The following is a 23,291-nucleotide window of genomic DNA, read 5'->3' on the forward strand; positions in this document are numbered from 1 at the left end:
GACAAAAGCCAGTGATTTGGTTTGCTGATTGTGGCTAACATTAGCATTGCTAGCACCGACAGTTCTTCAGTCCTTCCTGCAGCTTATCATCCTCATGCTCGTGCTAAACGTGGTTACACATTGCTCCGGTCAATATGCTGGTACAACTTTATCTCCAATAGATCAAAATACTGTTGAACCCAGCTGCTCCCACATGCTAACTGTTCACTGGGCTTGTTTACATCCAGGTTGTAGAGCGAGGAGGGCAGGCCCATTAACCAGAGCTACACAGCTAGTCTATCTCTGCAGCCCCAGCTAGTGGCGGGCGGCTTGGCTGAAGTTTAAGCATAACTTTGACTCAGCACTGCTGGCCACGATAGCAATAAACCGTTTAACCGACGAGTGAGAGTGATGACGTTTAACCGTTTAGTCGACACACCTCTACTTTTCAAAGCACATCGTGAGCTGTACACTGGAGATGACAGTTCTCCTTCTCTTAGAGCAGAGCACGCAGAGCCTACATGTACCAGAATGCATTGCTCTCTCACTACCTCGCTTGCTGTATTCCTTTGGCGTGAACACTTTAAAATGTGTCCTTCTCCATCACATCGTCTGCACTCAAATTTGGGGAAGACATTTTTACTTTGATCGCATTTCCCCTTAAAAACACTCTACTGCATAGATTCTCATCCAGGCTTTAAGGAAACTTTAATTTGAAGTAGGCAGGTTTTACAGACGTCGTGTTGGTGCAGAGTATAACTTGACGTTGTGATGTTTTCTAATAAACTGGTGATGCTTATCAAGAGTAGTGTGCAGGATTTTTTTTCTTTTCAAGTGATAGTTTGTCGTCCTACGCACTGACTTCATGAGATAGATGGATGTGCGAACACCTCCTTATAAAACGGTGCAGAGTAACCTCAAATGACCTGATGAAGACCAAACATTGTGATTGTTAAACTGAATTTGACATTCATTGGATTCAAAATAACTACATTTGGAGAAACATGTGTATTTTAAATATTGGGTTGTGAGTTAATGATCTTTTTTTTTCTCATTGTAATTAGTTGATGACAAACACAGTCCTATCTGGTATCCATCCCATCCATCCCTACCTCTTCTCTTTCTTGACAGAGATGCTTTCTGGCATGTTGACGTCATTTTATTTTTGTTGTCATGACCTCAAATAACAAATACAACTTATTTTAAGTCTGTTAATGAAGAGAGAGGGATAGCTTGTAGTCAGTCTTTAGAAGACGGAGGTTTTGGTGTCTGCTGCTCTTATGAATGCAGCTACAAGGTTAAGTCCTCTGTGTTTTCCGCTGGTCAATGACTCGCCTGCTTTGCGATAAAGATTGACAGCTGCTGGTTTTGACGACAGATCGAGTGTGAGCGGCATAAACGGCTCGACGCATGAACCGTGACACGTTCCGTGTTACAGGGCATCAGAGGGTGAAGCAGCTGGGTGACATGCAGCCCATGGGGGGGGGGGGGGGGGGGGGGGGGGGGTGTATGGGGTGCTCGGGTGGTGTTGCGGTGGTGGTCGTTGCCCCCCCCCTCACTTTAGACCCCTCCAGATGCCCCACGATGACAGAGGCCCCCACCATCGGCCGCACCAGGACACTTTGCACTGACGTGAGCTGTCGGTTCTCCCCGAGGCCGGAGCGTGCCAGGCGACAGCTGCAGGGCTCAGAGTCTCTATGCATAACAACCCAACCCCCCCTCCCCCCCTCAAAAAACATCCCCATCAACCCCCCTACCAAAACCCCCCCATAACCCTCCATCCACGCCAGGCCACGCGGGGCAATGTCCTCCTCAATACGACCATTGTTGTGCTTCAGGCTGGTTAAGCCCTCCATATCTCACACACACACACACACACACACACACACACACACACACACACACACACACACACACACACACACACACACACACACACACACACACAGCAGTGATCATGCGTGTGCTGGTGTGTTAACATGAGGCTGAGGATGATGGACTGGACTTTGAGAGCTCAGCAGCTGTTTGCTCTGTAGAGATGCACAAACGCAGAAAACACTGCAGAGAAGAAGAAAACTCATGAAACCACGACCATCTCAGAAAACAACCTAATCATCCTGATGTTAAGCTAAAAATCGTGTTAAAATGTGCTTGAACATTACGCGTCATATTCTACATTCGATCGAAGTATTTTCGTTTCACAGATTAACTTGCGCTGTTCCTCAAGTGGCCACTAAATCCCCATAGAGCTCCATGGTGTTAATACATCCAACGTCACAGCAGAAAAAACAACTTGATTACACCCTGTTAAAATAAAAACATGTTGGTCCCTATGACTTGGTGTTTAATACACCAAAGTTTATGACAGTCTGACTTCAGTGAACACTTTAAAACATCTGTGAAGTTTAAACTCTCAGCACAACTTCAGTTTAAAGCTGATCAGTTTACTGAAAGTGAGAGCAATGCTGCATGTGTGTGTGTGTGTGTGTGTGTGTGTGTGTGTGTGTGTGTGTGTGTGTGTGTGTGTGTGTGTGTGTGTGTGTGTGTGTGTGTGTGTGTGTGTGTGTGTGTGTGTGTGGGAAGAGGTTATGTAACTGGCATGTTCCTCTGGACATCCCCTGACCTCGGGGCGGGGGGGTGAAGAGGAGCCCTCATGATGATCTTTCACGTCAAACACACAACTCAGGTGTCACAGTTATGTACAACTGCAGCGGGGGGGGGGGGGGGGGGGTGGTCGTAAGGGGGGGGGGGGGTCGTAATGGGCATGTGCAGAAGACACTTACACAACCTGAGAGGGAGCTCTTAACAAGAAACATTCACATGGTCTTACTCAGCTTCTGGGCATGATGTGATTATTTTAAAATGAAGATGAATTCTGTCAAAAGTCAAATTACTGTGAGACTTTAAAACAAGCACAGGCTTTCATTTGTTTCAATCTATAAACTCAGCCCGCCTTCATTAGTGATGGACACCCATCTGATTAATCTCTAATTTAAATCATGTGTTGTAAAACAGCACGTCTATGACAGCCTGCTGCTCTGAGAGGAGGAGAGACAGATACAGGTTGATATACGGTGAAACTTCAAATATTAGCCCCGGCTTCTTTTTACATCTCTAGAATCACGCTGACGGACTGGAATTACTTGTGTTCAAACAAAACGTCTGCACAGCAAAGATGGGAAAGACCCTAAAATAATCAATCTAAACCAGAGAGAATGAGTTACTGTGTATTATTGCTTGGGCGCAGCGCTCCGTGACGTCCAGTAAGAGGAAAGATCAGATCACAACAAAAGGTGTCACGCTCTCCTCAGCTCTGAAATACAAGTTTAAAGACCTACTAGGACATCGGCAAGAGAGCTCGTTTGGACAGAAATGTCCGACAGTTTGGAGGTACCAGGGAAATGTGTGTCTCCTCCTCAGCAGAAGAAATTCACATTACAAACATTCAAAAACAAACTGAATCAAACTGTATTAAACTGCAGCAGAAAGAAAAGTCTGTAAGGAAGAGCTGAACTGTGTGTGTGTGTGTGTGTGTGTGTGTGTGTGTGTGTGTGTGTGTGTGTGTGTGTGTGTGTGTGTGTGTGTGTGTGTGTGTGTGTGTGTGTGTGGTATAGCGGGTGTGTCAGCGAAGCACTCTAAACTGTGTGATTTACTTTCAGCTCTGACACTGAAACCTCACTGTTACCAGATCCTCCATGACACCCTGAGTACCTGGAACCCACCTCATCAGCACCTTACAACACACACACACACACACACACACACACACACACACACACACACACACACACAGAGCTCTGAGAAGTCCGAGTGAAGAATGTGCTGCTGTGAGGAAAATGATGGACTTAGTGTGTGTGTTAAAGGTTGATCATCAGTCATGTTCATTTACTCATAACTTCTGTCCTCAGCAGCAGGAGTCGTAGAGAGACTCATGAACATGCATATTATACATTTACTACCCTCACGTTTATTTTTGTGTGTGTGATCGGGTCGTCACAAAACAGAATTTTGAACTTGGAAAATTTAACTTTTATCGATACCCTGCTTTCACACCTGCAGAAAAATCCTGAAAAACTCCTGATATTTCCAGCAGGAGCTGCATGTGTGAGCGCAAACACACCTCTGTGTGTCGCAAACACGATGTAACTTCTTCAGCTACGGCTTTATCTTTATTAAACTCACACGCAGCAGGCGCATCGAGCCGGGTTACTGCTGACTGCTTTACGGAAGCTATACGGTAACTCTCTAGCGACACAATACTCCAAAGGCGAGAGGACATTTAAAATTAAAAAAACACACAAATCAAAAGACGATGAAAACATGCAGTGCAGAATACGTGGCGTTTAAACTGTGTATCATATAAATACTAGTTAGATGTTTAACCACGAGCTGACAGCACAAGGAGAAACCAGCAGAGACAGACATCACTTCACATCATTTACACGCCACCATCACGGCTTGATTTTCTTCTAAATTTGTCCGATTCTGCAATTTCTCTAACACTTTATTACTGTTTGCTTTCCTCCTTCCTCTTTAAGAGTCACATTTATGTTTAGAGCACATTTAATAACAACTCAGAGAGAGAATACGATTAAATTAAATTCCCAATAAAAGAATCAGAGCACACACATATCCAGACAAAATGTAATAAGAATGAAAACAAACATAAATAGAGTCGAGGTTCCTTCATACCTCCTGACCTTCATCAGTCAGACGAGTATACAGGGACTTATTATCTTCAGTCTCAGGATCGTTTCTTTCTTCTGTTTCAAAAGTCAGAACTGAACTGGTGAAAAAGGCGTTTAAGTTTGCTGCTCCCTGTGCTGGGAACGAATCACAGCAAAAGCTGAGGCTGAACGAGCTGCTCTGATTGGATGATTTTAAGAGGATGTTAAACGACTTGGAGGCGGACACATCAGGCTGTGGATGTTCTCCCTGATGTGTTTGTGGATGATCATGACAAACATGCTGTTCAAACTTGTTATTTGTGTCTTGTGATGTATTTTTGTATTAGTATGTGTTGCTGCTCGGTGTTTGTGTGAAACTCTGTAAATCGTGCTGCTGCCTGTCTCAGCCAAGACGCTTTTGAAAAGAGATTTTGAATCTCAAGGAGTTTCTTTCCTGATTAAATAAAGGCTTGATATTAAGGCCATTGAAACGAGGTTGGTGTTCAGCTGTTAGTAATATTTGATTAAAACACACAAATCATTAAATCTGTCTTCCTGTAAGTATTAAGAAATGTCTGTAAAGAAATGTTGAGTTACGTTTTCTTCTCAGCTTCATCGTCTGCAGAAAACAGTTGTAATCTCTCTGTTTGAACACTAGAGGGAGCTGTTGACTCATGAGGAGTGAGAGGTTTTATCTGCTGAGAGTTTCTATAAGCAGGCTGTTTTAAAATCCCCTTAGAGATTCTGACCCTCCTGTTTTTAGAGATTTAATAAAACCCAGAACACCACAGGAAGTCTTTTCTACCTGCAGACATCAAACGATGTTACTCCTCGACTTTCTGCAGGAGGAAAAATGGAGCATAACATCACACCATGTGGAGTACAGCATTTCAGTACTGGGCTGTATTATCCACATCAGTGTTTCTATTTAACTACCCAAACTTCCTGATCTTTGGTGTTGTGGAGCCGCTGCCTCTGCAAAGCGCCTGTGACCCCCGTTTAGTTTAGCTGAAGTCTCTTCCTCGCCTGTACTTACCTGTGACCTGAAACTACACCTTGCACTTTTAGAGACAAGATTGCAGCTTGCCCTTTAACTCTTAATACCTCTTTTTTTAATCCTCTTTAAATTACATTTTCTTTACTTTTGTAAAGTGTCATAAAAGTTCGTTAAACACTTGTCGTTGTTTGGTAGGTCTCTCATATTTGGTTCTTTTTAGTGTGACTCCTTTTTGAACAGATTGATCTCATTGTGTTTTCTTGTGCTCGGTTCTGTATCACTGAGTGTGAAACGTTGTAATGCAGCGTGCTTGGTCAGAGCGCTGCAGGATCACATCTTCTCTTATCGATCCATCGATCACTCCGTGGTTATTCTGGTGACTCTGATCAATGATTCATGAAGTGTGAAACCTTCAAGCTGCTGCACTCTGAGTTCAAGGAGGACTGGGACATCTGAACCCCTGATTATTACTCTCCGATTAGTGATTAAAAAATCTAAATATATATATTTTTTAAATCGAATGAAGTAATTTTCCGTTAGGAGTTCCATAATAATTCTCACTTTGATCAGATTTTGTCGGACTCAGAATGGATCCCTCACTTCAGACATGTTTTATGATCAATCAGAGTTTGACTTTATTCCACTAATTGACTCCAAACAGTGTTTCCCCTTAGGGCGGCTGTGGCTCAATGGTTCAGTCGATTGTCTATCAACCGGAAGGTCCCCCACCTTCAACTTTTTTGAGACCACATGCCCAGGAAGCCTGGCAGCAGAAGCTGAGCTCTCGAGTAGACGGAGTTCCCCCAACCTTCAGCGAGGTGATCTGGCACTACTACCACCTGACGTCCCTGACGCCCAGCCTCCTGTCGTCCCCACAACCACCTCCATCCTCATTCATGCATCGCCTGCTCCGACCTCCACCTCAGCGGCAAGGAAGTCTGGACAACAGGAACGAGAGAAATACAAAGGAGAAATCCTTCATGACCCTAGGGTTGTCACGAAACCAGAATCTTAAACTTCGATATGATTCAAGAAGAAATTCAACAAATATTGGCACCCGTTTTTGAAACCACAGCAACAACAAATAGAAATCTCAGTCACCCAAGATTGGGTAATTTCTTGTTCTTAATCACCAAGAATTGCAGGAAGACCAAACATGCCAATGATTGTGTTCAATTTAGACAGTGTGCAGGAGTTTGACTGGGTTAGGGGAAGAAAGAGAGAGTTTATTGATTTAAGCATCAATCGATAAATCAATCAATATTTGTAAAGGGCCAATTCATAACAAGTGTTACCTCGAGAAGCGGGATAGAGGGAGATGGACTAATGTGCACACATGGTAATGGAGACCTGCTGATTGTTGAAAGTGTCCACATCATTGAACACAACGATCAACTCGAGAGGTCTGTGCGTTTCAGGGCATCATGTCACCGCTCGCTCCTTTCTCTCCAAACAAAACCTCAGAGGTTTTTTTCTTCTTCTTCTTCCGGCTGCTCTGATTGGTCAGAGAGGAGTCTGTCTCCACAAATCACTCTAATCCTCTTAGATAAAACTGAGCCCTCGTCCAATCCCCTGCTCCAATCCCTCCCTCCATTTCTCTCTCTCTCTCTCTCTCTCTCTCTCTCCTTCTCCCTCTCGCTCTCTCTCTCTCTCTCCTTCTCCCTCTCTCTCTCTCTCTCTATCTCTCTCCCTCTCTCTCTCTCCATGGCGAAGAGCAGTTTTTAATCCAAGTGGATTACGTTGCAAATTGGGTGACAGTGGAGCCGAGTGGCTGCAAAATCTGCTGCAGACTGCCGGCTTTATGCCCTCCTGAACGCCTGCAAGGTGGAGAAGTTAACCCACTTTTAGGGCTTGAGGAGCAAACTTGAAGAAAGCCTGGAACTACCTGGAGCAGGTGCAGAGGAAACGGTTCCTGTGGACTCTCTTTGGAGGACCTCTTTTCAACTTGATGTTTTTGGGTTTCTTGCACCAAATTCGCTTTAACTGCTTCATCAGTTAGTTTTGCATGACTTTCAAGTTAAACAGCTTAAAGATGATAAGAAGCTAAAAGCCAAAGTGGAGAGAAGATGCCGGCAGCAGGACGGGTTTCTCAGGACATGAAGAAGAACATTCATTTCTTCAGCTCGCTTTAGCCATCATGAGGAAACCTTTTCCTAAAAACTCTCTTCAACTTTCACAGCTGATCCCAGTTTGAAAAACAACCTCCAAGATTTTAGACTGTGGGAAATGTCGGGAGCTGGATGCAGGATGGAGGGCAGGACGCTGGGAAGGAGGACCCTACTGGGGATTCTGGCATTTCTCTTCCTATGGATTACAGCTGAGGCTCAGATGAAGATCCCACCAGAGACGTAAGTATCTTCTCTTCTGTTACTGGATCTCAGCTCTGTGCATCAGCCACCTGCTGGAGAGGAGACTTATCACATGAGCTGGTAAACTGAACCCTCTCATATGCAGGTCGCTTTTTCCAAGTAAAGGACTTCAAGGTTGAAAGTGTGTCATGGTTACAGCTTTCCAATCAAATCATCAATCAATCAATCAATCTGTATTTGTACATACTTCACAAGAGGACGTCTAGACTGTACTCTTTGTTAAATTATTTACAAAGACCCGACATTAATCCACCACAAGCTCAGCAATAAGCCACATTTAGCAAAATTACAGTGGCAAGTAAAACCTTCCTTTGACAGACAAAAACCAGACTCATGTCAAAGAGACTTCTGGAGAGACTGCTGGGTTTCCTGAAAGCTGGTTGCAAGTCCTGGTTAACAACTTGGGTCAAAAAGCCTGTAGGAGCTTTTGGGGGGTCCTGAGGCAAGTCAAGTTGAGAACCAGTGATCCAGAGGAACCTGCGAGATAAGGGCGCTCAGCAAAGCAAAACTAAAACATGGTCCAAGCCTGAGCCAGCCCTAACTATAACCTTTATCAAAAATGAAAGGTACAGAGTGTGTCTGTCTCCAGGACCCTGACTGGTAGATGATTTCAAAGGAGAGGGGCCCGATAAATTAATGCTCTACCCATAGTACATTTTTTTGGGGGGGATTTTTGTGCCTTTATTTGAGAGATAGGACAGTGGCTAGAGTTGGAAATCAGGGAGACAGAGAGTGGGGAATGACGTGCAGGAAAGTAGCCACAGGTCGGATTTGAACCCGGGGCGCCCGCCTGGAAGACTACAGCCTCCATACATGGGGCACTGCGCCACCACCACCCCCTCCCATAATACATTTAGAGACTTTATCATGATAGAAACTAAAGTTTTATGTGTTTGAAAAGCATTCGGCTCCTGAGTTTCAGTTCATAATGACCGACAAACCGGTCTGTAAGGTTTGAGCGTTTTCGGGTCGTGTGTGTCTGTGTGTATTTAAGATGGCGACTCATAAATTACACCTTCATGTCTGATGTGCATGTACAATTAATAAATCCTTCAAACGGGAGCTTTTTGGTGTGCGGATCTTGTTTTGCTTTTCTTACCTTCTGAGTTTTTTGGATCCAGCACCCACTGAGTGATGTGCATGTCTTTTTACATTTTTCATTCAGGTTTGAAAGATTACCCAAACACTCTCATCCCAATGCGTCAAATATCAATGTTTTGCTCCAAGCTCTTGGTTTATTAGTCACATGTTCAAAATACTCTGGGTTCTCTTTAGAGGAACACCTGTCTTTGTTTTAATCTGCGCTTCTATTTAATTCTGTCGTTTCTAAAATAGTTTTATCTTAAACATCATTTCTTGATTGTTGAGCGAACATTTGATCTATTTATAACCTACAGACCTACAATCCTGAATGGCCCTGTTCCAGGTAAATTACAACAGTAAATTCCCAGAGTGCATTTTGTTGTCAAGACCATCCTGAGGGACTAAATTTGTGTCAGCTGATGGCAGCTGTCCCTCAGGACTCTGATGCTCAAATCTGCTCTTCTCTGTTTGTGTCCACAAATCAGCTGATCCCACACGCCAACATTACTACTGCTTTAACCCTTTAAACTCTAACCCAAAAGTAGATCCATGCACACCGTTTCTTTTGTAATTGTGCTTATTCTTAAGTCATTTCTTGGAGTATTTTCAAAAGCATCATAGTCCTAAAGTGTGTCCAAATACGCAGAAAGTTATAAACATTATCAAGTTATGGATGTGATCCTGCACATCTCCTGGTTGAGCATATTTAAATGAACCATTATGCAGTGATGAGGGGGGAAATTAGCCCCTTTCTGGGCAAATAAGCCTCATTGCAAGAAATATTACAATGCATAAACCTTCGCGCTAATCACCACAAGCAGTTAAAGTGAAGCACACACCATCTGTTGTTAGTTGGTGGTAACTGCGCCGCATTTTATATAAGAGATGTCTTAAATTATAAACATAAATCAAGTCTGTAAAAATTTCTTTGAAATTACTCTTTTTACAAAACCAAGGGATATATTATATCTCCTTGCAGACGGCTTTACTCCACATTTAGTTTGTTCTCCTGCTGCTTCAGAGTGTGAATGTGTATGAATGGATGAGTTAATACTGATGGATACTTTACACAGCAGCCTCTACCATCAGTGAGTGAATGTGTAGATTTGACCTGCAGTGTTAAAAGCGCTTTGAGACTCTCAATTTAACGATAGTGTTTTTCTATCAAACCCTTCTCTGTATTGTTTCCTTTGTCCACATTTCAAACTGCATTTCCCAGAATTCACCAAGACTGTCAGACAGTCCAGATGGTTCTGTTGCCTTCCTCCTGTTGTGCTCGCTCACTCTGTCCAATAACCTCGTTATTATGAAGCTGTGGTGCCGCCGTCACTTTCTGCAGCTGCAGGATAAAACTCGCCCTCCTCCATCACCATCTGTGAGACCAGCTCGGCTCGCCTGGGCACGGGCCAACAGACACGCCCTGGTAGCCCTGGTTAGCCCTGGTTAGCCCGGTCACCTTCTACTCTGACCCACATTCAACACTTGACACACCGACAGAGGCCTGAACAGTGACAGACATCTTATATAGTCACAAAAATGATCACAATACAAACCCTACAACTGTGTTAAGAGACTTTTAAAAAGGGCTTTTGTCAGCCTTTTTGCCTTTATTAGATAAGACAGCTGAAGAGAGTCAGGGAACTCTGGAAGGAGAGAGAAAAGGATGAAATGCAGAAAAGGTCCACGGTCGGATTCAAACCTGCCACCACTGCAACGAGGACTATAGCCTCAGGCTCAAAATACAAATATACAGTTTTTGTTTTCAGGACTTTTCTCATTTCAAACATTACAGCAGAATCTGTACAAACCTTCCCTGCAAGATTAAATATGATATATATATTAGATATGTTTTTGTTATACCTGACTGAACCTATACAACCAGGGGCATGTCCAGAAAGGGCATGGGCCCTGCTTCAAATCTGCTTGGCTACCCCAAAATCCAAATCTGTGATAGGCTATTTGCCTAATCAGCCTAATTGCCATAAGCCAGTGCCCCAGTTGGGCCACCCCAGTCTAAAAAGTCTGGACACGCCCCTGTCTACAACTGAAGTTTTTGTGAATATAAATGTGTCAGGGAAGCAGATCTTTCTTATTCTGTTTTGTATCATCATGCACTCATTGGCTCATTAGTTAATTTACTGGAGGATACATTTTGTTAGTGTAAGATGTCGTAGGAGCAGTTAGGAACCGCTCAACAAACATGGCTCCTGATACAGGTGCATGCATGAAATGCATTCTGGTACATGTAGGCACTACTTGCATGGCTCAACCAACTAAGCTTCTCTTTCAGTGTAGAATGCACTGAAGATTGAATTGATCCAATAACATTCAGTATGCATCAACACATGGATAATTCCTTCTGGAGAATTAAAGAGTTATTTTGTACAGAAGTAATTTTCCAAAACTGAGATATCTTCGCTTTACCTTCAACGCTGGCTGCTCCGACCTCTCAGCTTCTGTCGCTAATTTCTGACACAGATTTATAATTTCTGTTACATAATTGAGGCTCATTCTTTCGACTGCTGACCATCTGAACTTCTTTCAGTTGATTGTAGCTCACAGAATGAGATGATGGCTGTGATTCGTCTGTCTTTGTTTGTGTCCAGGTTTGAGTCAGATGTGGTTTAATTCTGCTGCAGCACCGAGGACCAGATGATTAGATTTAGAGGTGATCGATGGAGGATTCATTTTTAGGCATTTTGTTTGGAATCTGGTGACTGATGGAAAGACATAAGAGTATTAAAGATGATAAATATCTAAACACTAAAACTTTAAACCAACACATGTGAATGAACAGATCATTTAAACTGTAGAAGTTTATTTTGCAAGTCAGAGTTTTTGTACCATCCCCCTCTAAAAGAGTATTGTTAGGAGTGTTATATGTAATTTGTAAAGCTTTCTTTGCTGTTGGGCTCTGTTGTTAGCAGCCAGAGCTGTGATAGGAGACTTAACAATAAATCTGTGGGGAACTGAACGCCACATGAAAGGATTTATGACGGCTTGTTTGGTTTCTGTGTGAGCGGCAGTTTGAGGGACTGAGAGAAAACAGGTTTTATCAAGCAAGTTTGTAGTGGTGTGCGATCTAACGATCTTAGATCGTGAAGGATTATAACGTGCTGACGATCTGCCAAAGCAGAGAGATCGTAGAACCGGGCTAATGTGTTTATTTTATCATGCTGCAGTTTATGCTCCGACACAGACGCGTCTCCCCCTCTTTTGCTCCGCAGCGGTGAAAACGAAAACGAAACTTAAAAGTAAAGTCCGCAAAAAGAACTCCATCCCGGTTATATGAAACTGTTGTGATATTTTTCCAAACCGACACGCTGTGAGCAACAGTTAACTTATCTGCACAGTTTGCAATCAACGATGTCCCGCCCCCTCAATGAATTAAACTCTTCTGTCAGTAAAACTTACTTTGATCATGTGTCACAGAATGAACACATATATTGTATTATGTTTGATATATATATATTTTTATATATAAACCAAACTAAAGTTAGTCCAATGATGTCGTAAACAAACCGCCTACGAACAAAGGCTGCAGAGCCTGTATGAAGCTACAGCTGTAGGAACTCTGCAGGTCTAAATAGAACAGAAACACAAGAACTCGAAGTCTACATGTTTTTAAATGACTGCATCACTGCGAGAAAATGTTCCTGATGAACATAAACTAAAATAAAAAAACACATAACTAAATCATAATTTCAAAGTGGTGAGGAAAACCTTCAAATTGTTCATAAATATTGATCAAATCGAGCGAAAGATGTTTCTGTTGCTAAAGATGTTCTGGGTGAGACCTCCAGACCTCCTACAAAGATGTTTTTCAAATAGACTAAACTTGTCAGCTCAGTTTTTGTGCATTTAAAAACATTATACAGGGAAATAAGTTTGGTTGAACTGGTCAGTAACTTACAAATTAGATAATAAAGAGCGCTAACATTAGCATGCTAACACAACAATGCAGGACACAGGTGATTACAGACGAGGACAATTTTGTCCACCGCTTGTGCTTGACTCCTTGATGCGAGCTCGATTGGAGAGGGGTTGGAGATGTGTCTCTGGAGGAGAGCGGAGGCTTCAATATGGAGGAGGTGTGGCCAAACAGAAATTTGTTTTTGTGTCATGCCGGTGCCTCAATGGTGACATCTACTGGATCAAAAAGTCGCACATTCCTTTATGTGAAATGAGACATTCAAAGACTCAGTGGGGTCGTTCTGTTCCATCACTGTGAATACAAGAAGACGCTGAGGTGACTTACGGTGTGCAGAAAAGGACAAAAAAAAGCATATGATTAATTCTATAAAATAAAAAAGGCGTTCATTGCATTGGGATGAAAGGGTGAACGCTAACAGTCCTAATTCCCTTCAAAAGCATAGAATCATTCAAATCCAAGGGGAACTGACACAACGGACAGAAGCGTCCTCTTAGACACCTACAGTCTCTTTAATTGTTTTATACAATCAGAAATGCTGTAACATCCTGGATTGTCTGTTTTTATGAATTAAACCCAAACTTGGTCTTTTGTTTCTCTTAAGACAGACTGCTGATCTCTAAAGACTCAGCCTGCAGCTGTGTGTTTGTGTGTTTCAGTATTTGAGTGTTTTTGTGTCATTTTAATTTGTGCGGAGCAGACACCTGCGGCTCTCTGTGTGACCCACATGAAGAACAGATTATCTAAATCTCTTCATCACCGTCATATTTAACAGCCTTTTCCTGTTGTTACTCTCACTGACATTAACAGACAGCAAAACTGGAAGCAACGAGTCCAACAATCACACTGTTAACAAGAGTTACTTTTTTTTAACCGTTTTCTGCTGGCTTTTTATGATTGGGTGTGTATGTGACTTCTGGGGTTCTTGGAGCCAGCCTCTAGTGGACACTCGAGGAACTGCAGGATTTTGCAATTCCTCAACACTGGAGGTTCCCGCTTGGTGCAAAAGCACACCAAACTGAATTCTTACATATTGTTTGCTATAATACAGATTGATATGTTATATATTTTACACATATGACTCCTGATACTTCACTTTCATTAACTACTTTTGGTCAGACTATTGAAAATGTTCATGCAACATTTCCTCATCAGTTTAGTTTGAAATAAAAATCACCACTGTAGATGTTTTTTGCTGTGTTCTTCTTACCTGTATCATGCACGTTTATATTGAATGTTGTTTGTGTGTGTTTTTGTTTCAGGGTGCAGCAGTGGGCGAATGTGTTCTCTGTTCAGCTTCGAGAGGTCAGCATCAAGTACTCCGGCTCTCTGCTGCTGCAGAAGGTAAAACAAATAAGTTGTTCTTTAAATCACAAATAAGAGGTTTAGAGGAAGAAATCAGTTAGCAGTTAGAAGGATGGACTTCGCCCGCGAGTGGTTGCCATGGTTGCTTCGTCTTCTTTCTGCTTCTTATCAGATTTGCAAACCAATTGTGTGCATACCGCAACCTGTTTTGAACTGTGTATATATGCAAGTATACTCAGGCAAATAGCGATGTTACTAATGTGAATGCAGACCAGCGGAGGAGGGGGGAGCAATCGTGCTTGGGCCCGATCGTAACAATCGTGCCTAGTGTGAAAACGCCCTTAGTCTCTTTTTTTTCCATCTGGTGTTGTTGTGTCTGGTGCTGTGGGTGTTTAGTGAGTGTTAACTTTTATCGTTTCTGTAAATGGTCCACACACCAACCTCCTCTGCTGTTTCAAGGCTTCAAGTAGAATGTTTTGCTAGTTTGTGGATTCCTACATTTCCCAGGATTCCATAAGATTTTCCATAAGCTAGCATCGCAAGAATCAAGAACGAGGCAAGTTTTGGGCATGGTTTCAGGCAGCAACGATAACGTTTTTTTGGTAGATAAAGGAGTGTATCGTCTGCGTAAAGGCTGATTTTATGATGCAAAGTTATTGTTTGAGTCCTGTGATGTTTACTTCATTTCCTGAAGTATAAAACCTTTAAAGTATTTGCCATAAATTCTGCGAGCACGCATTGAAGTCTTTAAACCTATGGGACTAAAGGTACATAAAGCACCTTTTAAAATTAAGTGTGGGTGTGTGTGACAGCGTGTCTATTTATATGATACCAGGAAGCCCTAACACACACACACACACACACACACACACACACACACATGGATCATGGTAATGCCCAGATTGAGGACCCAGCCCTCTTTAACAGCATCAGGATTTGTGGCTTTTTCCAATTTTAGACTTTCATCCATTTATCTGTCAGATTTAGATTTATTATACACAGTCTGCCTTCACACACACGACCACGTCATGTACTCAGAACAAACTACCAGGAAACATCTCTGTTAGGACATAAAGCCACCTTTAATTTAAACACAATATCTTATTTCCTCACTTTTCAGTTGAAGTGGAATTTATTTCTGATTTCGAGTGGAAAGCACAGGCAGACAAAAGGTAAAACAAAGTTATGTCTCATCCGGCTTATTATATGATTACTTACTCAGATTTCTCAAGAGTCTGTGATGAAACGATACGTTACGCTATGATATGACACGATAAGATACGAGATGATATGATACAGGGCAACCAATGGTGCAGTGGTTAGTTCTGTTGCCTCACAGCGAGGCGGTTCCTGGTTTGAATCCCAGTCTGACAGGAGCCTCTCTGTGTGGAGTTTGCATGTTCTCTCCGTGCATGTGTGTGTTCTCTCCGGGTACTCCGACTTCCTCCCACAGTCCAAAGACATGCTCGTTAGCTTAACTGGTGACTCTAAATTGTCCGTAGGTGTGAATGTGAGTGTGGCTGGTTGTCTGTCTCTATATGTCAGCCCTGTGATTGGCTGGTGAACAGTACAGGGTGTAACCCCGCCTCTCACCCAATGACAGCTGGGATCTGCTCCAGCCCCCAGCGACCCAAATGGGAAAAACAGTAAAGAAATTGAATGGATGGGTAATATGGTTCAATACAATAAGATACAATAACATACGATTTTTGCAGTCATATTTAACCGATAGTTGACCACGTTAACAATCAAGAATCTATTAATCATGAATAATTAATGAGCTACAAAACACACATCATTTTCATTAAATACAAACAATTTAAAGGACGAGGCTCTTGCTTGAAAACACCTTGAAAACGCCTTTTTAAACGTACGACTGTCCTGCTATTTCAAGGTTTTGTCTCTCCCATATCCCAGACCATAAGTCTTCATGATTAACATTTTTGAGTTCTTGCTTTTCTCTCCAGTCTGGCATTCTCACGGCTTCAACATTCCCGCTCAGAAACTAATATGTCGAGTAGCAGTCAGTTATAAAAAAAAATGCAAAACCTGTTGAAGGTTCTCATAGAGTTCCTATGCAGCGAGGCGACTTCTCTAGAGAGGTGACTCTTCAGTGGTTACTCTTCAGTGTTGACTCTAGAGCGGCGACTCTACATATGCGACTCTATGGAGTTGACTACAGGAATTTCTCTACATAGGTAACTCTACAGAGGCGACTCTACAGAGGTTACTGTACAGAGCTGACTCTGCAGAGATGACTCTACATGTTTGGCTCATCAGTAAATTGGGTTGCTTGGTCTAATTGGAATTAGTGAACGAATTAGTGACTTAATCGTTTGAATCAGAGAGTAAATAACCGCACCGGCCGTCCCTCATCCTCGCTCTTAACTTCTTGATCCAGAGAGAGTGACCTGGTTACCTCGCAACCAAAACAGAATCGCTTCAGAGCAGCGACTAAATTTAATCTGGGCTAGTCCCTCTGACTGAAATATCCACCTAAAACAAACCTATCTGCCAACACGGCGGGGTAATCTTCACTGTCTCACCTTGTATGAGAACACTTCCCCAAAATAAAACAGATCAAGTCAGGATTACTGTCCAGATTAAAAAAGAATTAAAGTATAACTTCATTTCAGTTATAACTTTGAGATATCATAACTCCTTTGCAAATCATATTCTCCCATAGACCCACCGCTGAACAATGAAGACAACAACTGAGTTTGTCTCTAACTATTGAAGATTTTTTATTGTTTTTTTTAAAGTTATTTTGTGGTCTTTTTGCATTTATTGGTTAGGAATGCTGAAGAAAGACAGGAAGTGTTGGGAGGAGAGAGTAGGGGATGACATGCAGCAAATGGCCGAGGTCAGATTCAAACCAACGACTGCTATAGACTTTAGAAGAAGATGCCTTGCTCAAGGTTACCTCGGCATTGCTCAGTGATCTGGCACCTCTCCACCTACCAGACCAAATTCCAGATTTGGTCGGCACCTGGACTTGAACTGGCGACCCGCAGGTTCCCAATCCAAGCCCTTACAGACAAAGCCTCTGCACATGTGGGGCGAGGTTATGTCAGAAGATTTTAATTTTTTTTAGTATTTGTATCATCAGTATCTTCTTCCTGGTTATCACATAAAAAACAGTCTACACATTTCCAATCAGTCCTTGTCTGGCTGAAGCCTCATCATGTCGGCTGTGCTTTTATCAACAGACACTGTTTTTGTTTCAGAAACTGATCGACGTGGAGCCCATCGTTAAGATCGTGGAGGTAGACGGAGAAGAGCTGGTGAAGGATTACTCGGATGAAATCGAGCGGATGTTGGGAAGCAAGATGAAGTCAGTGAAGGTGAGGACGAAGAAAATGATTCCACAAGTCCTGCTGCACATCCCAGTCTGCGTTATTTCAGAGAACCAGCTGATCAGCTTTAATGTTTTAATTTAATTAAACTGTTGTATCAAACAGTAAAAGGACGGGCTAACTGGCTGCTTTTCATAACTGAAGGCTGAGAGGGTTGTAGAGGTTCACCTGCTCCGGTTCCTCACACCTCTTGTTTTTAATTAACTTGTGACGATACTGAAGAAGACCTTACTTTAATTAATATTGTAACAATCCAGAAAGGATATAAAACACTGCAGTAAAGGATCTTTGAGTCCTAATAAGCAGAGAATCATTCCTTAAGCTTTTGTTTTCTGTTTCTCTTCTCTCCTCAGAGATTAGCCGAGTCTGCAGAAGACGCTGACCTCTACCACGAATACAACTCTTCATTAGAGGTACGTGCTCCTGTTCTTTACACAAAACTATCGAGTGCATATAAACTTTTGTATAAAAGAGAAGCCAAAACAACCTCTGACGGAAGCTGACATATTGATCATTTAAAGTCAGAGTTTGCAGTAGAGATTGGCTGGAGGATCCATGGTTTTGCTGTCCCGCCCCTTCCTGTAACCACAACACACATTAAACGTCCTGATGAAAGGTCAAAGGTCCCTCAGGTGGGTTCAGTCCAGAGCAGGACAGACTCTTGTGTCGGTTTGAAGAATACACTTACGGACTCTGGTGTTGGTGTTTGTTATGGTTCCTCTGCTCCTTCCTATAAGAACTGACTATTAATGTGTATTTTGGTTTTAGAGTTTGGCCCATGTCCCATCTGTGAACATGGAGGAGGCGGAGCTTATGGCCTGTACTGCAGCTGGTCAGCAGGGGGAGCTCTAAATGTTTTGGCTTCACTTTGAGGGTGGTTTCACATCAGGGACCCGGGCCTGGATCCGAGTACCCTTGATCCCAAACCCGGTTGATTTGATCAGTGTGTACACAAATGTACCGTACTCAGGTACTGTGCCCAAGTCTGCTTGAAGAGGTGGTCTCGGGCACGATACATGTGTACTCGAGTACGGTCAGCGGATGACAAAAACGCAACAGTGCTCAAACAAGGCAGTGGACTGCTATATGACATAATTCTAAACGGCTCCTGTCTCTTCAAAAATCTGCGCAGCACGGGCCTGTTTCATCCTCTGAGCTGCACGGTAGATGTTGACACAAGAAGAGGGTCGTTGTTGGCGTCTCAGAAATAAATAAAAAAAACATCCACAGTTAGCAGGACAGATTCAGACTCGAGTGGTTGCCATGGTTACTTCTTCTTTCTGCTACTTAACAGATTTGCAAACCAACTTTGTGCTTTTTTAATTGCACAGTTTAAGTTTGATTCATCTAGGGCTATTCTTTAAATCTTTTTTCGGGTTAATATATATGTATGGGAGGGGGGGGCGTCGACTTTGTGGTTTAATTTGTAACAAATGTTTCATGTCACGTACGTCTTTGTAACCTGCTACTGGATGCTTTGAATTTCCCTCGGGATCAATAAAGTATCTATCTATCTATCTATCTATCTATCTATCTATCTACTGCCACCTGCTGTAGCGAACTGTGTACATACACAAGTGTACTCAGGCACGGAGGGATGTTATTAATGTGAATGCAGACCAACGGGGGAGAGCCGTTATTTCTATTTGTCACTTTGCTCAGATGGTAGATGCGTTAGCATTAGCGTTAGCGTGTTGCCTCGCACTCTCTGTGTGTATTTGTGGATCAGAGGTAACAGTCGGTCAGTCTGCTACAGTCCCTGCAGCAGATTGAGGTTTTAAAGCTGCGACTGACACCTGAAATGAGATCAGATCAAACTTCACTGATCCTGTGAGGAAACTGGGTCGAGGCTGCAGCGGAGAAACAACACACAGAAGAGAAACAAACGAGGAGTGCAGCGTGTTCTGCATAGTCTGTGTTTGTTCTCTCAGTGATTGCTTTTGATAACATCACCTGTCTACAAAACTAGAAATTTATAAAAGCACAGAGCTAATCCGTATTAAACATGTCAGCAGTCACAGCTCGGACTCTGAGGAATATAACCTCTAAAGAGTAAAGCTCTTCCCTCTCTTCGGAGTTTAGGATTCTGATTTCGAGCCACTCTGGATTAAATTGTAATTTTTAAAATGGCTTTCTATTTTTTTGTTGTTGTAATATTTAAAGGTGACATATCCTCCTCCTCTTCAACCAGTGTAATTAAGTCTCAGAGCTCCTGAAAACGTGTGTGAAGTTTCTTGTTCTAAATCCACTTTGATCCTGTATTTGGGTGTGGAATTAAGGTTAAGGTCGAGGAATGAAGGTCAGGGTCGAGGGGTGGATGGATGAAGGGATGGAAAGGAAAATGTGGTTGACGTTGGGCACATGTAGATGAGGAAACCATAGTGGTGGAGACTCTGGGTGGGGTAGCCGTGTCTTCTTTGCTCTCTGAATGGAGCTCCGTACACTGGTTCCTGTATTTAGACTGTGATAAAACACAGGGGTATGGGGGTAGGAACATGAAGCAGAGTCGGAGAAAAAAGAGCGAGTGAGACGTGCTTAAATACGTACAAAACAGAAATGTGTTGTTTATTAGACGGGTCAATATTCCAAGTTATAAGAAACGATATGAGTCCGTAAACATACATGGCTGACATTAAAAACACAACTTAATTCACATCTTTTTGTTGTTCTCATGTTTCCCCCCCCCCCCCCCCGTTTCTGTGTTATGTTCAGTTTGATTACTACAACTCGATGCTGATCAACACAGTGGACGACGACGGGAACACCATGGAACTGGGCGGAGACTTCCCTCTGGAGGAGAACGAGCACTTCAACAACCTGCCTGTGAACACGCAGCAGAGCGACATCCAGGTGCCCACCAACGTCTACAACAAAGGTCTGACCTCAGCCCACAACAACAACACCACCTGCTCCACCCCCATCGGAACCAGTCCCTCTCACTCAGGTGATTTCTGTCCTCTCTGTGTGCAGATCCAAACATCATCAACGCCATCTACAACTCTGAGGCACTCAACGATGTCTTCATCAGTAACTTCCAGAAAGATCCGACGCTCACCTGGCAGTTCTTCGGCAGCTCCACCGGCTTCTTCAGGATCTACCCCGGTCAGTTTAAGACTCAAGAGCCAGCTGGTGTTTGAAAGTCCAAATGAAGTTAAATAGCAGGGGAGGCTGCTGGCTTTGTTAAGCAGCAGGGGACTTTTTGCTGACATGGTTTTGGTCTACTTGTGGACAACATGGATCATTCGATTTGCAAATGTTTTCAATGTTTTGCTCCAATTAAAATTCGGGCTTTCATGTGAACCAAAGTGCTCATGTTGCTCATTTTATATGAACTAAAACAAACTGTTTAACGTAGGTGCAGTGCCGCTCTCAGGTAGATGTTGTGTAAAATGAATCCTTGTGTCTCTCTCAGGTATCAAATGGACTCCAGACTCAAACGGTGTGGCAGCGTTCGACTGCAGGAACAGAAACTGGTGAGTTCTGACTTCAGATGATGAAGAGGCAAAGTGGTCTGTCCAGATGGAGAGACATGCACACATGAATGTTTTACATTTTCACCCCTTTAGTTTTGGCTTCTGCCCATCCATTTCATAAGACTGGTGTGTAGGGGAGGAATGAAGCAATCAAAAATTGCAGGCAAACTCCTGCACATCATCTTTCCTGCTAAAAAACATTTTTTTACAACCTGAATCCCCCTTCTGATACTCCTAATTAAAGTCCAGATTTTGGAATGGTTCTAAGGGTGATCCCGGGGCCCCCAAGATTGGAAATGGTTAATATTAAAGGAGCGGTATGTAACTGTGACACCTAGTGTTTAAAATGGGTACTGCAGTCCAAATTCGAAACATTGTAGTGGAGCTGCACTCCCCCGCCCCCTCCCCTCTAGAGTTGATGCTCACACAGGTTGCCATGTGGTGGACACTGAAGCTTCAGTGTTTAGCCAGCTCTGCATCGGTCTGTAAACCTTTCTGTGTTCTAACCTCTCTCCATTTTTCAAAAACATCTCCAATATTGATCCTAGTTTGAGCACGTTTCTTCTCGTGGAGCTTATTAGAAACATGCAGAGGCTTTTTAGGTCGGGTACAATCACTTCTATCTGAACCAGTTCTCTTGCCCGCTTCCATCGCTGCAACACCTGTTGGTTTGACCTGATAACTGCTCTCATATCTGGCAAACCGAGGGGCGTCCAAAACGGCCGTGTAGGGGTGTGCTCTGATCTAATCAGATCTGATTAGCTCATGATAATAGTAATAGTTACAGTTTGTGGTTAAAATAGTAAATGTTTTGTTTGCTGCTCGATGTATAGGTTTTAAAATGAAAAGGTGGAAGAGAGATCACAAGTAAAAAAAAAAAACACAGAGTAAAAGGCTTATTAATTATCTCGTTTATTCAGATTTGTGACATTTAAAATGTTGTATTCAGAGCCTCACTGAGCAGATATTTAACTCTGGGATAACTGTGTCTCCTATGTCCGATACAAACCAGAGACAAAAACAAACCTGTGTGATTCCGTCTGAGTCGGCCGCTCTGCTGGATGTGTGTCGGCTGAGCAGCGGCCAGCCACAGTCCTGATCCCCTGGAAAGACGATAAGCTGCTCCTTAGCCGGGTCACTGCTGCCCACATGGCACCATATGTGTCTGCTCATGCATTTGTAAATAATACCAGAGAGCTGCGTATGTCCCTGAACGCAGCGCCATGCCGCATTACTGCAGCTGAGCTGGAAAGAGCTGCTGTATGCATCTGCTGCGAGGAAATGCTCTTCAGAGTCACTTTTTATCATTTTTATTATTTATTTTAACAAAGTGGCGACAGAGGATTATACTGACTGCATTCTGCCAAAGCAACAAGACGTTTATTAAACGCCTCACTTATGTAAGAAGATTCTAATGTTCTGTATTTGATCTCAAAATAAATATAGGACTGTTTCTTTAACAGAATCATTCAGAGCTCAAACAAAGGCATGGAAATATGACACTCTGTAAGACTTTTATTAAAGGAAGAATGTGTGACATTTTACACATAAATCTTAAATCCAGTCTATCCTGTGTAAATGTGTCTCTGAGTCATGACTGTCTACAATGAGTGAGAAGCTCGAGTCCCGCTGGCTGTGTTGTTGTCAGAGCCGTGTTTACATGGACGGGACGGCCGGCTCCTCCCCTTGAGTATAAAAGCTGTTTTAGTCAAGGACTAGAGAGAAGAAGAAGAACATACTCACTGATTATTTGGATGTTAGTAAGAGTTTAGGACACAGGTGATTGAAGCTCCAGCAAAGAACAAGTTTGTCAGCTGCTTGCGCTCAATGGTTCTTAATTATGGTGCATTCCACTTTATAACTCCTTCATGTGAAAGTGAGTGGAGGGGGGATGGAGATGTGTCTCTGGAGGAGAGCGGAGGCTTCATTATGGAGGAGGTGTGGCCAAACAGAAATTTGTTTTGGTTTCATGCTGGTGCTCAAGGGCGACATCTACTGGATCAAAAAGTCACACATTCTTAATTTAAAGGTCACATATTATCCTCCTTTTCAACAAGTTCATAGCTTTAAATTGAATTGCCCTTCAGCTGGTTTTTAAAAACGTCCACAGAGTTCACAGTCAAGTCACATT

The 23,291-nt window shown here is 42.8% G+C and overlaps 2 protein-coding genes and 1 long non-coding RNA gene across 3 annotated transcripts in view; 1 reads left to right on the plus strand and 2 right to left on the minus strand.

Moving 5' to 3' along the window:
* The window catches only part of zgc:172145 (Ferritin light chain, oocyte isoform-like), a 331,670-nt gene that overhangs the window by 272,972 nt on the left and 35,407 nt on the right, over window positions 1–23,291 (minus strand). The window lies entirely within an intron of this gene.
* Window positions 1–23,291, minus strand: part of LOC132973573 (uncharacterized) — a 226,488-nt gene that overhangs the window by 81,573 nt on the left and 121,624 nt on the right. The window lies entirely within an intron of this gene.
* The window catches only part of LOC132973572 (voltage-dependent calcium channel subunit alpha-2/delta-4-like), a 61,125-nt gene continuing 45,088 nt past the window's right edge, over window positions 7,255–23,291 (plus strand). Inside the window, exons 1-7 of the mRNA XM_061037123.1 lie at window positions 7,255–7,991; window positions 14,289–14,370; window positions 17,559–17,675; window positions 18,041–18,100; window positions 20,400–20,562; window positions 20,658–20,789; window positions 21,100–21,160. Of these exons, the coding sequence (XP_060893106.1) occupies window positions 7,870–7,991; window positions 14,289–14,370; window positions 17,559–17,675; window positions 18,041–18,100; window positions 20,400–20,562; window positions 20,658–20,789; window positions 21,100–21,160 (737 nt within the window). The 5' untranslated portion in view covers window positions 7,255–7,869. The remainder of the gene's footprint in view (window positions 7,992–14,288; window positions 14,371–17,558; window positions 17,676–18,040; window positions 18,101–20,399; window positions 20,563–20,657; window positions 20,790–21,099; window positions 21,161–23,291) is intronic.

Source organism: Labrus mixtus, chromosome 4 (assembly GCF_963584025.1).
Source record: "Labrus mixtus chromosome 4, fLabMix1.1, whole genome shotgun sequence".
NCBI lineage: Eukaryota > Metazoa > Chordata > Actinopteri > Labriformes > Labridae > Labrus > Labrus mixtus.